The sequence below is a fragment of the Platichthys flesus genome, chromosome 8 (assembly GCF_949316205.1).
Source record: "Platichthys flesus chromosome 8, fPlaFle2.1, whole genome shotgun sequence".
Taxonomy (NCBI): Eukaryota; Metazoa; Chordata; class Actinopteri; order Pleuronectiformes; family Pleuronectidae; genus Platichthys; species Platichthys flesus.
In genome coordinates, this window is record NC_084952.1 from 11,909,831 (window position 1) to 11,926,022 (window position 16,192).

The window sequence follows — 16,192 nt, forward strand, 5'->3', positions numbered from 1 at the left end:
TTTTATCTGAAATACTATTACTTTACTGAAGTGCAGTTTTTGTTTTGAATTATTTATTATTTGAATCTTCATCATAATTATTATTGTCATCAATATTTTTACCAGATGTTAAATTTACTGGCGCAAACCGAGAAGAAATGAGCCTCAAGTTAAATGACGAAACATCCAATTGTTGAAATAAATACTTGAAATTCACTTTTAATGGAAATAACATTTGAGATATTGTGCTTATTACTCTTGATGACATATGAAGGCTGCAATTTAAGAGGAATGGGTCCTGGAAAATGAAACATTCAAAATGAGACAATGGCCTTTCTCTGTTAAATGTGCACACACACCCAAACAAGACTGCTACAATGAAGAACTACTACGGAATCTTGAGAATCTTGCACATCCAAACACACGTAAGCATTAGTGCTGCTGGGCATATTGTGTGTGTGTGTGTGTGCTTTTTGGTGTGAATCCTTCTAAGCATAATCTGACCCAATTGTACATGTGTGTACGTTGTAGGTTTGTGTGTCCTTGTAGGAGCTGATCAGCAAAGCATACAAAAGAAGAGCAAAGGTCTAAAAATAGTAGGTAAAAAGGTTAAAAGGTAAAAAGGTCTCAAGTTCAAAGTCGAAACCTATCATGCTCAGTGCGACAGTGTGTCTGTGTGTGACGGTGTGGTTGTTTGGCTGCCGGTGTGTTTGCGTGTTTGTGAGAGTGTCGTCCTGATGCGAGATGATTTCAAGGGCCTGATGAGAAGGGAATCAGTTATGGATGATTAAACCACTATAAATGCACTCACAGCCACAGGACACAACTTTGGAATTGTGTGTGTGTGTCCAACGCGCTCAGTAAGACACACACACAAACACACACACACCTATAAGTTCATGCTCAGCTAGTTAGGTTAAGGCACAGCTGTTGATTTAAATGAGCCAAAGTCTGTCTGGCTCACTGTAGGAATTTGAGTCTGCTGGAAAGAGTTTGTCAGAGATGCTCTCGCTCTCTGTTTGTCTCCTGCACACCAGAAACACATAACCCAACAGTTATATACTCCACTTGATCATAACTATAACTGGTTTATTATCTATATTAGCATCATTATACACAAAAAAAGTAAACAGAAAGCAATGTGTTGGGGTAGAGGAAAGATAAAAGCAAGAAATCTCTGTTGTGCCATGTCTCTGTTAGCATCCTCCCTTTATCAAACACAAAAGTTACTCATCACAAACTCTACTTCCGACATGGACATCTGTCTGTGGCCTCGTCTCTTACTGCATCTCTGTTTGTCAATGAGAATCCCTATAATTTTGAGACATCTGTTGACTGACAGCTTAATCAGGTCCCACCCAGAGAAGAAAAGAGAGTGTGGAAAACAAAGGGAAGAACGAGATGGTACGTGACAAAGCGAAAACATCTCCTGCCACCATCTCCTCTACTTCTGTTACTTCTGTCTCCGAGCACCTGTTCCCTGTCTCCCCTCCTTCAAAAATCTCCCTGTCTGCATTGTTTATGATATAAACAATAAGTTAGAGGGATTTTGTTTAACGGTTAACTCTCAGTCCTGATTCACTGTTTTTATCGTTGTCCTTGAACGGCCATGAGCAGATCTCATTTGTCTCGACTTATCTGGTCTTATGCATTTTTCCCTCTGAAAAGTTTTAAAAACTATGCTTTTTTGTCCAGATAAAACCACAATGCGTTGCAGGGGCTTTTGATAAGTGCTGTGTTTTTTTAATTGTATTTGATTGTACTTGAATACGCACATTTAGATTACGAATTAGATAGAGAGCCAGTCCTCATCCTGACAGTGTCTTTAACTTTGTTATAAGAACCTAACAGTAAAGATGTTTATCTAAAGACCATTCCCCAGACTATTATGGTCACAATTTTCATCAGGCTGTTATCAAATGGATAAAGTTGTTTAAACACAGGGAATCTGATCAAATTTCTAAAACTTAACTGCTTTCCAATTGATTGGTAACTGAAAAGACAATGTATCTTAAAAATGAGGATCAAACTGTGTTTCAAGGCAAACAACTAATTTTCTCTACAACAGCTACAATTAGCTAACAGCCAATGGTAGCATTAAGTTAATTACCAGCCAACATTACAGTTCCCCTAACCCCAACCCTAACCCTAACCCTAACCCAAAACCCAAAACATATATTTCCGTGTAATGTTCAAGTTGCAGCTGTGCTAACATCCGCTGTAACCAGTACGGTAGCGATATCTTGACATGGCCCAATGTTTCAATCCAGATTTTCACTATCTTTAGTTGCTGGTCCATTGTGAGGCAGTGAAATGATAAAGAGTTGTCAGATTTGGACTTGCTACCTGGAACCCAGCAGCAGCCGATACGACATTATCTACGACGCCTACGACATGACATCAGAAAAAAATTTCTGCCGTGTGAATACTTCAAACTTGTCGTTGACATTAGTTTCATGTAGCTTTGATGGAAAACCTCTATGAGGCTGCGTATCACTGGTTTTGTCGTCCGCACCTTGTTGTATGTATCATATCCTTTTGGACAGTCTCCCACTACTTATGATTTGATATCTCAACTGACTCAAACTCATCTAATTATTACTTCTCTCACTTTCTCTTTCTCCTGGCTCATATTGGTGCTATCCAAATAAATAGAGCTTGAGAAAAGGAGCAATACCTTCACTTCAAAGACTCAGCAGGCTGTCAACAGCTTGCAGGAGCAATTAACAAGCCCTCGGCTGGATACCGCTGATGTATCTGTTGTGTGCGTGTGCGAGTATTAAAGATGTTTAGTTCGAGAGCGTACCAAGGTTTCGTTCCAGCAGACTAACATGCAGCGACACGTCTGAAACCAAAAACAATTTGTTTCTAATTGGTCAAGGCCTGCTTCGTTGCACGGCTGTGAGCCTGAAAAGTAAATAGCTTAGGGCCAGGCACTACACTCTTAAGGAGGCAAGATCTGATTTGCCCGTACGGAGCTCGGGAGTAGTTCAAATTGATTTTTTATGATTCTGAAAAGATACAGGAAACGTCTTCTTATGCTTGACTCTTGTATTCTCCCAATAACAATGTTAGAGGGATGAGGTTGTGTTGTTTCAGAGCAAACAAGGCTTGACAGTTGAGCCGCTCACCTGTTTCTGTTCACTGGTACACATTATAGACCCAATATAAAGATGGACGACATGACACTTCCCCAGCGAAGCCAAAGTGGCTGTCTGCCGGTTCGGTCATAAATCCTACCTCCTCTGTATTAGTGGACAGGTTAGGGGCCGAAATAAAGATGGTTTCTGTCATTTCTTATCACGCTGACAGATGTCCAAGTATTAATCCCTTTAAAGTATGGTTGGCCGAGACTGCCTCGCGATTGGTCGAGGGCATGTGCATCAGCGATACCTTGGTAGTGCAGTCTATGGGGCCGCCTTAAGTGGAAGCAGGTTGTGTTCATTATTATCCTGGTTGTTTGGTTGTATCAAATTGTTATACAAATTGTGTCGAGACAAACTAAAAACTGGTGTTGCTGCTGCTTCTGGCATCAGAGTCAATGGCGTGGGTTCGCCTCGAGTTACGACAAACACGATCCGATTTTGTTTCCTACCAGACATTTGATTGTGTCTGTGGGAAACTATATCTGCCGTTATAAAAGTAAAAATGTCACATGTCAGTGAATGAATGTTGGACATGGCAAAAGATTGGAAAGCTACACAGAAGACCTGGAAGGAAAAGAAAAGGAAATGAAGAACGAGAGGGGAAATTAGGTGGACAACGTAGAGGGACAGAAAGAACAAGTGGGGTTTCCTGCTCAGGTACAAGATGTGATTAGGGGCTGGCTGTGCTTTATTTGCAATGACAGGTACAACGTGTCATTAAACACCTACTGCAAAAATGTAAGTGTGTGGCCTAAGCAATCTCAACTCAATATTTTCTAACAATCGTTGAAAATGTCTACTCTGAGTGCAGCGGAATGATAAATAGACGTCAACAGACATGTATTTTTGCGTGTCTCACCACATTGTCCCGGCTGAGGACCTCCAGGATGTTGTTGAGCAGCTCCAGGCTGTTCCTCCTCTCATCATGAGGCCCGTCAGCCATGCTGGCCAGTGCCCCGCTCAACTCCCGCAGCATCATGGGTAACAGCACATCACGGCACTCTGAAGGAGCAGAATCACACATGGTCAGAGATGACAGGTTTGATAAGAAGACACACATTAATAGCGCCAGTGGCGGGGCAGGACGGGTCGTCCACTGCCAAGAAGGTTAACGGTTCAATCCCTGTCTCCCCCATTGAACGAGGCACAAAACCACAAATTGCCCCTGTTTGCTGTGTTGTCAGTGTATGATAAAGTGCTGCATAAAGATGCACTGTAGGAATGAATATGGCTGAATGGCAAAACTGTTCTTTAAAGGAGTAAAACATAAATTCAAAAAGTAGTGTAGAGATTGTTTGACGAGGTGGTCTTTTATTTACTTCTTTTAAAGAAAACCTTCAAATGGGGGTGGGGAGCCTCTTGTCTGATAGGCTCGGGTACAATCTCTTGACTTTTTGCCTTTATCAGATAGTGATAGGTGACAGACAGGGAGAGAGAGAGAGGAGTCAGACTGGGGATCTATTTAGGGCATCCGTCTATCAGGTCGCCACAGACCAACATGTCTTGCGCTGGTCCTTTCTGGCAATATGCCTGTCAGGTCAGTCAGGGTGAAGGTGACTGTCAAGAAAAGGAAAGTGGAGGATTGTGCTTTCGAAGGGGAATGGACAAGTTTGCAGGGGCGCACTCACAGTAATGAAAAAGGCCAATCTTAAGCCTCATTACAGCGGGAAACAGCAGCTAAACTGGATGAATTACCAGGACAGATGCATAAATTAACACGATTAAAGCTCTTCGGTGGAGTTTGTGTCCAACAAGCAGCTTTCGCAGAACTTCGAAAAGGTTGTGGGGGAGAGCAAAGTTGAAACCTCCTTCAGAAGGATAATTTTTGAATGAGCACTTTGTTACCACTCCAAACTGCTGGAACCAGACGGAGTACAATGGTTCAAAAGTTTCAGTTTGTCACAAGCATCGGTGCTTAACTATTCTCCAATTCCTTTATGGGTGTTAATTGCTCCAAGCTCTTCTCTGGGGGTTGTTCAAAGTCATTAATAGGAAATCACTAAAGGAGAAGAGCAGCAGATGTACTGCAGGGAAATGGGGAGAAAAGGCAGGAGAGAGTAAAGGATGTGCCATTTGAGCAGTTTTCATTAAGCAGTTCCCAATTTCCTGAAATCCAACCAGTCTAATAAATTTCATGAGTGAAAATCCTTTCTTCCCTTTCTGTTCAGCTTCAGGGTCATTTAACTTGTCAAAAGTTATTTCCTACTCAGTCGTTCAGGTTGGAACGGTGTCGTCCTCATATGGGTCTGATGAAACATATACCTCATTATTGGTTATAATGACTGATAACATTTTATGGAATACTGAGGGAGATCCTGCTCTGAAACATGAATATAACCGATGTATCAACTAGCGTTTGATCAATAACCTTATTGAACTAAAAAAAAAATTAAAAATGATGGGATAGAAGCCAGACATGACTCAGCAGTTTATTCAAACGAATGAGCTCTTAGGGTTCGGCTTTGATTTCTTTTTTCCAAAGCACAACATGAACTTTCGAATTGATGAATGTGTTTATTTATTGTCCCACATCATTATTCTAAATGCAGCACACGAGACTTATTAAAACAGTCTTTGTTCTCAGCGTTTACGTAAAACTCAAAACCGTTTCTCTAAATATATGTTCAAAATATAAACTCAAAACATCATATGAGTTATAAACTTTCTAAACCTTTGACTTGTTATGAAAAGGTATTCATAACTTGGCTTTAGGAACCATGTCATATTTTCTCATTTGATGATTTAATAATGCATCGCACTGCGAGAGACAATTCAAATCATTGATTCTTGAGGAGGCCACCGTTCTCTGATTATCATCTGTGGTGTTCAGACATCCGCAGCCTTTCAGATCATGATGAAGTTAAATAATTAAAGCTGATAACATTATATTTATAGGTAACAATATCTCAACAGCAATTCAAAGGATTTCTGTTCAGCACCAACCTTTGTTGGCTTTGGATCGTGGATCACACCCAGGGTCAAATTTAAACAGTCAATACAAACTAGTTTAAAAATATATATAAGAAAACGTATCGTTCTCATTTTCTTTCACCCCCCCCCCCCCCCCCCCCCCCCCCCCCAAAGACACACAAACCTCCCACGCCTCATCCCTCTCTTGTAGCCGCAGGTAGACAGAGACCCATTAAAAGCTCATTTGGACGGATGCTCGTTAGTTCCATTATTAACTGATCCAAGCCTCCTCGCCTGCTGAGTGGACCCTCGTCACAACAGTCACTCCATCACACTAACATGCAGAGGAATCAGATGAGTCACCGGACGCCCTCAGTGACTCAGAGACAGAGAGGGAGGAGATGGAGACGGAGGAAGAGGCTGGACCGGTACGGGAGGATGAGCAAGTGCTGGGAATGATCGGATGAATAAGCGACAGTTGTACCATAGCGCATTGCAATTGAAACATCACACTTTATAATGTGAACATTTCAAAAGACAAATTAATTGCGTTGAAAGAAGCCTGCAGGTGTGTGGCCTTTGGAGAGTGGGGTTTTAGATACTTTGTTTTAGTGAAAGCCCAGCTAAACCCGTTTAATCCATCACTGCAGAAACTCATCATCTTATGTCCTTTCACACGGAGGAAACAATGTGTTTTATCGCTGTATTTTTTGTGCGCACAAGCTGAAGAATTAATCCATCTGCCTTCCGGGAGCTGGATGTACCATTAAAACTGTGGAGCGCTCCATTCCCCTGGTGAAATGACCCCAAAGCCACCTGCTTCTTTATTTCTATTGATTTAAGAAACAAACCCAGCTGATACTGCGAGGCTGCAACATGTTCAGGGGAGAGGAAGTGAATTAGAGAGGAGATGGGGGGTGGAACGGAGATGTTGCTGTGTAATATACTGTGTGCTTTTTGTTTTTACTGTTTCAGGAGGCAGCATGAAATGGAAAAATAACCACAGTACAGCAGGTTTCAAGTTCTATGTCTTGCCTCACAGACCTTATGTGAACGTGCAGGAAGATGTAACAATACATTAACTGAAGCTCGGCTCATTGAATTACTGTACGTTGAGTATTTTGTCAATTTTATTGTTTATGTTGAATTAAATGAGACTTAACATTCAATTATTAATATTTTAATATTTGATCATTTTACGGGCATTTTCAATTATTTAGAAATAAAATAAAATGTCAAGCTCCACTTGATAGAAAATAGAAGAATCTCAGAGATGGAATTGGGAGTTCAGGTTGTAACAGAAAGTGAAAGTTCAGACTTTGTATGTACTGAGCTGCTTGTCCTTGCTGACAATCTGCTTGCCTCTGGTTGACCTCTCTATGAACTGCCTGCTGACACTGGAAGAATATGTTTTTTATTGCTTTTAATGGAAATGACATATACTGTGCTCTTCTGGGAGAATTTACTGAATATGCAGGTTAAAACACCCTTCAGTTCAGTCAGCAGCTTCTTCTCAGCTTAAGATTCAGAACACATGTAGGAGGAAAAGCATCTTAATAGCCTGCTCCTCTCTGGAGTCCCTCGACTTTCACAGAGCTGTCCTGGTGGATAATGTCTGTCTTGATCTCGGTTAGAATCGCCCCTCCTTCAAATCGCCTCTGGAGCTTCCTGGATATGAGCATCAATAGTGATGAAGCACACGCTGCCTTGGTAATGCTCCGTCAAGACTAGGTGATCGTGTCGGGTCCCTGATGTGGAGCAGCGCCTTTAACTTTACAGGTATTTCTCTCTTTTGGCCTCGAACAAAGTCAAGAATGTAAATATCCACCGCTGCAGCCTGAGTGGTAGGCTTCTCAGAGACGGCTTTGATCTGCAGCATTGTCCTGGGGGCTGTCAGTCTTGTAACGAACACCGGCTATAATGGCGTGCTTCAGGTGTAGGTCATTCCTCAAGAGGACATTTGAAATCCCTCCCATTTCAAGGACTTCCTGCTCTAGGGCATTGCGCTGTGGCTGATTGTACAAGAGCGGAAAACGAACACTCCCTGCACCCAAATGAGTAGCTTCATCTTCCCCCTTCTAAAAACAATGATGCTTCCTCACAGTAGATCACGTCAGAGGTGCAATTAAACATGATGGATGCCGGCTGCATTTCCCCTCAGACTATTTAAAAAAGATATTACAGGAGCAAATACTGTGGGGGAAAGAGCGGCGCCGATTTCCTATTTGCTGACTCTGTACTTGTACTTCCACACCATCAATCTTGATTCACATTTATTGTCCTTACATAACAAGAAATGTTAAAGGAAGTATCAATGACCAACCAACAGTTGTATGTTGTCACAAGTGTCTTTAAAGGTTGATACGATCTATGAAAGAATTCATCGTAACATTTTCAGGCCGTTGGAAAGGACGCAGCTCGGCACAGAAGGTCCAGAAAACTCAGAGATGAACCTGAACGTTTCTTTATACACTTGTGTTTCTAGGTTCCACTCTCGTGAGCGACTCAGTTGAATTTGGTGTGTAACAGCCCGCGGTGCAACAGCGCAGTAAATCGATTGAGCCATGCTGTGGAAGAAAGCTTTGCCAACACGTACTGACAGACAAATGGAAATCAAGGTCTTGGGGCAAACCTCAAGATGCAATTTTTCTAGCCTCCACCGTTCAGACAAAGACACACACAGGTGATGACATGTAGTCAAAAGCCACACCATCAGCTTTGAGGACTCATCTGTATTCACCAACTGTCTTTTCATCCTGGACCTAATCTCACCGTGTAATACCGATGTGCGTCCATGTCCCCACGTGTGACTTGTCCTTTTTGTTTCCAACTTAGTGTTTCGCCGCTGTTTGATGTGTTAGAGCTGGAATCTCTCTGTTTGTGTGTGTGTGTGTGTCTGTGTGAGTGTGGCTATGTTTTTGAGTTACCAAGAGCAGACAGCCGCCAGCGCTGGCAGGCCACCGTGGAGAGCAGCTTTGATGGCTCAGCAACGAGCTCAACCCTTCTCCCTGTTCATATTTTTTCATTTGACAGCCAGGCACAATAAACTATAGCACATGATAATGAGATGCGGCCTAAATTTCTAAGACTCATATAAATCCGAGGACGTCTCCCTCTCTTCTCTCTTCAAGCCCTCCCTCCCTCCCTCCCCTCTCTTGGGTTGCCATCCTTTGCTCTGGGGAAGATGGAGTGATAGAACAGATGATAATGAGGAGGATTGGAGGCGCGGAGAGGAGTAAATCTGGAAGTTGAGAAGGGGCTGGAAACGAGCCAACTGTCTCCCTGCTCTGTGATGACTAAATGTCTCTCTGAGCAGGTTTTTTATTCCTCTGTGTCACTTTGGATGTCATCCTCTCATCCACTCTCAGGCAATCTTTCATTTATCTTCCTCCCTACCTGTTCCCGTTATTCCCTTGGTCCATCTTAAAACACCATTTGCAAAAATTTGAAAACCCTGCATTTACCCTTTGTACATTGGTCGTGCCCGACTGTCTGCACTTGTCTTGCTCCCTCTTTTTTCATTAATGGCTGGTTTAATCTTGTGTGGTGATAAAACAAATTTGACACGTGTGATTTGTAAAAGCAAGAAAGCTGTCTGGAAATGGTTTAGTAGGATAATATTATTTTTTCATAGAACCGCATAAAATTGTCTCTCCTGTGTGGATGAGTGGTCTCCGGAAACTACAGGCCGATAAGTTACAGATGATAGTGCCCCTCTGACTGATGGTGATATACAGTGGCAATGATCTTTGAAAGTACACTTCTCCACACCGAGTTTTCCTGGGTTGCTGATAAGACCCGGTACAAAACAAATACTGTCAGCAAAACCAAAGTTAACACAATCACAGTACATGGTGCTTTTCCTCACACCATACACACAAAGGCACACACAGCGGCCAAAACTTACTTCAGCAAGAAACTAACAGCTACTGTATATGAATGTATAACAACTATCCATCCATCAATCCATCGTCCTACTCTTATCTGGCTCAGGTAGTGGAGGTAACTGGACATCTAGGGTATCCCAGACGTCCGTCTCCTTAGCCACGCTTCTGGCGCTTCTTGAGGCGTCCCTCACTCAGATGGGATATGTAATCCAACCAACAAGATCTGGGCATGCCTGGCAAACCTCTGCACAATGGCGACCAGGAAGTATCCGGAGTAGATGCCCCAACCACTGTCCCCTTCCGAGCTCCCTCCTGATGTGTGAACTCACCCTCTTAGGTGGAGCGCAGCCACCCGAGGTGGAACCCAGCCACCCGACGTGGAGAAAACTCATTTCGGCCACTTGTATTTGCGATCTTGTTCTTTCGGAGTGTGTGACCATAAGTGAGGATTGGAACGTAGATTGATTGGTGAACCTTGCTGCTCAACTCCTTGCTCACCACACCATTCCAATACAACGCCTAAATTACTGCGGACGCCACACTAACCCGCCTGTTCGTCTCGTGCTTCAATCCTCCCAGTGAAGAAAAGAATCAGTGAAAACTTAAACTCCTTCACTCAGGGCATCAACCCAACCCCAACCCGGAGAGACTAAGCCACCGTTTTCCATCAGAGAACCATGGCCTCCCAATGGAGGAGCTGACTGAAATCAGTGATGCATTGAAAACCAGTCCATGACAATCCAGAACAGAACTGGTATAACACCAAGTATACGTTAATTTAAGATCTGCCTCATTTGTCCAGGCAGATCTTGGCATGTTTGTCATGTTAACGGCAAAAACAAGGATTTGCTATAAGGCCAAAAAGATACTATTACTCAGATAATCCCTTTTGTTTTTTAGATGCCGAAATACTTATTATACCCCATGCTTCAAACGGTGTGGAAATTATCTTTCTGCTTATCTTTATGAGTCACCCACTGATTAACACCTCCTGGCTGCCAACTCTTCCACACAACTATCGAATTGATTGACCAATTAGTCTTTAGGTGACATTCGCAGATATGGTTTTTTGATCAATTTAACCAAGGCAGATCAATGCAACATGAATCCCTTGAGATGAAGCAGCCCACTGCTTTGCCTGATGGTCAGACTTATTCCCAGTGTCCCCTAACAGGACATTAGAACATGTAGCTCTGGTGAAGTTTATACAAATCTGATTTTAGCTACTAAAACCGTTTTGAATTGTTCAGATTATATAATCTGTAAATCTGCATTTATATCACATTAGAATATTATTCCCAATCTTCTCTAACGGCTGCAGTAGTTTGTTATAATATCTACAATAACATCCATCTCAGCTGCTGGTATAATGACCTGGAGTCCCACAGGGGATCGTTAAGAGATGTTTTTCAGCTGGAACCTGAGAGTCGGGCCACGGAGCTGTGAGTGGAAAGGCATCTTTAGACAGCAACAAGCTGTTTCGTCAGGATACTCTTGAGCCGAGTGAACTTTAAAGCATCAGAACCAAACAAATGAACGGGCGAGTACACTTATACAAAGACCATTGTGTCCTCGGCCTTGTCTGCATTAATTTCCCCAATGAGACACAAGCGTGGATCAGACTGTAAAAAGAGATGGTAGGAGAAAGGGAGGCAGAGGCATTTCCCAAAATGACAAAACACTTTCCTCTGTTCAACTCATCAATCCCTGTTTCCTTCCACTGTTTCATCCTCAACCTCCCAAACTAATTCCCTTTAGAGACTGAATGACAACAACCAGCCCCCCCCTCTCATTAGCCTTCTGGTACCATCAACTCTCAGCTCTACAGTCAGCACAGCTATTTTGAGTCAGCCTCTACAACAACAGTCGAAAATCATCTGTGGCAGATGGCATCTCTGCTGTCAAACACCACACCATGTGCTTGACAGCATATATCCGACACACACACAACCACACACACACACAGCTTCTGACCCAATTTCAATTCATAATTGTCTGACAGGTAAAGCGAGCACTGGGTGTTCTTGAGCATGATCTCACTGCGTTAACAGTACTGCGTGACATGAACCCTATTGTGATGTAACCTTAGCTCATGTAATACAAGTCATCACGGCATAATGTATCAGCGTGAGAGGTGAGGAGCGGAGAGGCACCTTCAGACTGCTCGAGGATACATGGCAGCCGTATGACTATTACATTTCATATTTATTATCATACGATTCATGTGTCTGTCTCTTAAAGCGTCTATAAAATGGAAACATGGACACTTACTGGATCAGCAGACTACAGACGTGCACTCTCGCGAAACCCCGACCTGCTGTAAAACTGTCCGCTTTGACATTATCACGGCATCACCAGCTGCTTTGCCTACGACCATCAGTAAATGCTGCTCACTTGTGGTGCATGCAACAACTCAATTACTCTCAGTGTAACCCTCGCACATAAATCACACCCGGCCAGGCACACGTCTCGAGAATCATCCATCCAATCGCCCAAGGAAGTGGGCAGTGCTGTCTTTGGAGTGAATTTGGACACGCGATACGTTTAATATTAATACATTTTGAAATAAAAGGCCCGGCCTCATCAACCTAAGTGACACTGTCAATCACGACAACAGCACATTCATGGCAACGGCTACAACCACTCCTGTTCGTGGTGCGTGCTGGATCGAGCTTCACCGAGCAGCTCTCTGTGCAGCCGCGGTGGTCGCAGGCTTAAGGGTTGCGCTGGATTGGTCTTGACTTCCCGCTGCTGCAACCAGCATAAGCACAGGCCAAGAAAGCAGCCCATTCTTAACAGGCCCATTTCCAAAAGACACTGCTCTTATGCTGTTAAAGATATTAACACACAAGTAAACACGTTACATCTTGATTGATAGTCTATGTCTTTGTCTTTTAAAGCTCTCTCGGAAACCACATTCACTCTAACTGGGGCTTAAAGTGACCCGTCGCTAATGCTGATTGGTGGAGAGTGTGCGTACAACAAAGATCACTCTGTGCTGATTAAATCCTGATGATAATAACGGTACGGTACATCACTCATTCATAATGATCGAGTGTCGACATGCGTCTGTTAAGTAATCACAGCAGGAGGATATATAGGCACGGGTGTGAACAAGGTCAATTATACTGTATAAAGTGTTGCAGTAAAATGCCAGCAATTTAAGTAATGAGATTTCTGATGTTTATATGGATTACTGTGATAAATTTAAAAGAAGAATTACACTAGAGAGGGCACAGGCAGCTTCTTTTTTTTTTTTCAAGGGTTGTTCCTATGCCGAGACGTACCTTGACGTAACGGTTCATCTTACAAGCGAATTACACTGAAACACTTTCTTTTAATCCGTTTATTGTGAACTACAAGATGAGTGACATGACAGCAGCCTTTTCTCCAGCTGTACAGATGGACAAGGGGAGATGGCGGCCCAGCGGAGAAGAGGGTTAGTGGATTGAATCAGGGACTTTGACCAGCTTTGGGAAATGAGTGGGCAAACAAAATGACAGACTCATCCCGCTGTCCCTCTGCCCCTTGCTCTGCTGACCTCTCGTTCTGCCAGCGTGGATGCTCTCAATCTGTCACAGTGATTGCCTGAAGGCATTATAATTTGCCTAAATTAAGCCATAATGCGCCTGGTAAATTTAATTTGGTCTCCAAACCAGATTAACCCACGTGACAGGATGCACATGTGTATCTGTGCATGTGCGACAGCTTATGCGTGCGTGCGCTGTATGTGTTTATGTGTTTGTGTACGCAGTATGTTTCTTGCCAAGGCCCCTAATCCAGGGAGCGTATGCTGAATAAATCAGGGGTGTTTTTGAGTGAGGGAAGAAAAATAAATAAATCCCTTCAAATACTGCCCATGGCTGCAACCAGTAACGGGAAAAAACAAATACATAGACAAACATAAATCACAGTTTTGGATGAACACACACAAACACACGTTTGGTTATTATTTCATGAGACAATGGGACAGAACCTCATTACAAGCACAGCATCCATTTTCCTTATGGAAGCTAAAAAACAACTGTATATGCAAGTATGTAACAACCTTACATACATAACAGTAGTTAAAGAGGCAAACTCTCATCAGTCCTGATTCTTTCACCACCCAAAGAGGTAACAATAGGGTTTGAGTATATAGCTTGAAGTATTGCAAAAATAAAAGTAATGCAAAGTTTGTATATATTCAGTATCTTCAGTAGTAAATGCGTGCCTTTGATTGCATTCCCATTAAACAAATGCCATATTAAGTTACTGCCAATGCAAACCACACACTTCCTATTGGTGTTGCTTCACATTAAAAACATTCACCTGTTGTCTTTTATTGTGAAGGAGTTGCAGGAAATGCATTGTAAGTCACTGAGTTTAACCCTTATGACTCTCAGTAAGTATATCTACAAAACAAGACAACAGCTCCTTTTGCATGTTTTTATCAGTTTGAAATCAGGTTAGAAATTTATAATTATTACATTTGATAAATGGCCTTGGCAAAAAGTAAAGTCTTGCCAAAGTTGATTTAAAAGAACTGAGAGTTGCAGCGGACCAGCTGTTCTCTGGAAGCTTGTTCCAGATATGTGGAGCTTAAAAACTGAGCGCTGCCTCTCCATGTTTAATTTTGACTCTGGGGACAGAGAGCAGACCTGAGGCGTCTGGATGGTTCAGAGCTCAGCAGCAGATCTGAGATTTGTTTTTTGGCCCTAAACCGTTCAGTGCTTTCAAACCAACAGCAGTATTCGAAAGTCAATTCACCTGGAAGAAGAGACATGTCGAGGATTTGTAAAAGATCTGAGGCCGTGCAATTAGAGACAATTCTGTAAAATCCTGTTGGCAGTAGTATTGAGGCTGCAGCAGGAGGTTTTCCGATGTTCTGATGGTTTTTGTCTGGTTGATAGGATCAAATTGTGTCGAGTCTCTTCAACTGATTTGAAGACACAGGTATCCTCCAGATGATATGTAGGCAAACTCTGTGCAGAAACTCAGGGGCCACTGACTTCTGTCAACAACTGAGTTTCAAATGATAAATAAAAAGTAATAATGAAACTGAAAACTTGTTTCTCACCACCTGTGTTCAGCTTTTTGACAAGTCTATTATATTCTGACCAGCCTGAAGTCCGGTGTCATCTTTGTGGGTGTGATGGCGCCATTAACATTAAACATTTTAATAAGTACTTTATCAATTTGTGATTACCTCTTTCTTTTATATTTATTTGCATGGAGAAACTCTAAGAAGAAGACAACACAGTGAGCTGTAAGAAGAAGCGCTGCAGGCGTCAGGCTCGTGCTGTGTGCAGCATGAAATCAGATCACGGCTGCGCACAAAACACTGGAAAAAAGTAAAAAGGTCCAATTAGCTATTAGAAATAAAAAATAGTTTGTTTTGCTGTCCCATGGATTCTCTGAACCGACGCTGAATTGTAGCCAGGACTGAAATCTTTAAGGACTTCTTGTTTCCTGCTGTTTTTCTGTTTTTCACCAATATATTACCATGTTTTTCTTAGAGAGGAGCAAACCCACTTAAATTAAACAGTCATAGTGCATAACGCCTCTGTGGAAAGAGGTCTTTTTATACCTTCATGTCCCAATTAGTAAAATAGACAGTTATCTTCATCATTACTGCTGCAAGTCCCTGTATTAACAAGAAGTGTGTATGCAATTACCTGCCGAGACAAGTGAATATTGATATCTCAATAATGTGCCATTCAGATAACAGTGAAACACTGACTTCCCGTTATTCAAGTCAATCACTCAATCACTTTTCCAGCCTCAAGAACAAAAATGAGACAAGGCATCTGACCGTAACTCAATTTAAGGCCATTAGTCCCATGAGCATTGGTTGAACGTGATCGGCTTTGCTATTTAAATAAAGTGAACATAAAATATCAACAGCCCAGAAAACCCTCTGGTTACAGAATCTTAGGAAAAATATGTGGAGCAAACTCATTCACTCATTAGGGAGTAAATAAATCCAAACCAATAAAGGTAAAATACAAAGTATGTACATTATAATAGTGTACGTTAATGATCTAGTTTTGCATTACCCACTTTTTAAATCGTTAAATGGAGGACAATTATTTTTGTTTTGTTTTAATACAGTAAGAACCAAACCAGGGACCTGTAAAATTGGTCAATCTCACTTTCAGTCAAACATGAGCTACAAGGCATCTACACACACACACACACACACACACTATTCCCTTCCATCAGCGGCTTGACATTTGTCCCTGGAGACGCTCAGACAGACAGCCGGGGTTATTAAATGTGTATTGCGGT

At 42.3% G+C, this 16,192-nt stretch overlaps 1 protein-coding gene across 1 annotated transcript in view; it reads right to left on the minus strand.

The window, feature by feature from the left end:
- LOC133958770 (dedicator of cytokinesis protein 2-like) overlaps nt 1–16,192 on the minus strand; it is a 98,481-nt gene that overhangs the window by 51,003 nt on the left and 31,286 nt on the right. The window contains exon 25 of the mRNA XM_062393731.1: nt 3,985–4,127. Coding sequence (XP_062249715.1) covers nt 3,985–4,127 — 143 coding nt within the window. The remainder of the gene's footprint in view (nt 1–3,984; nt 4,128–16,192) is intronic.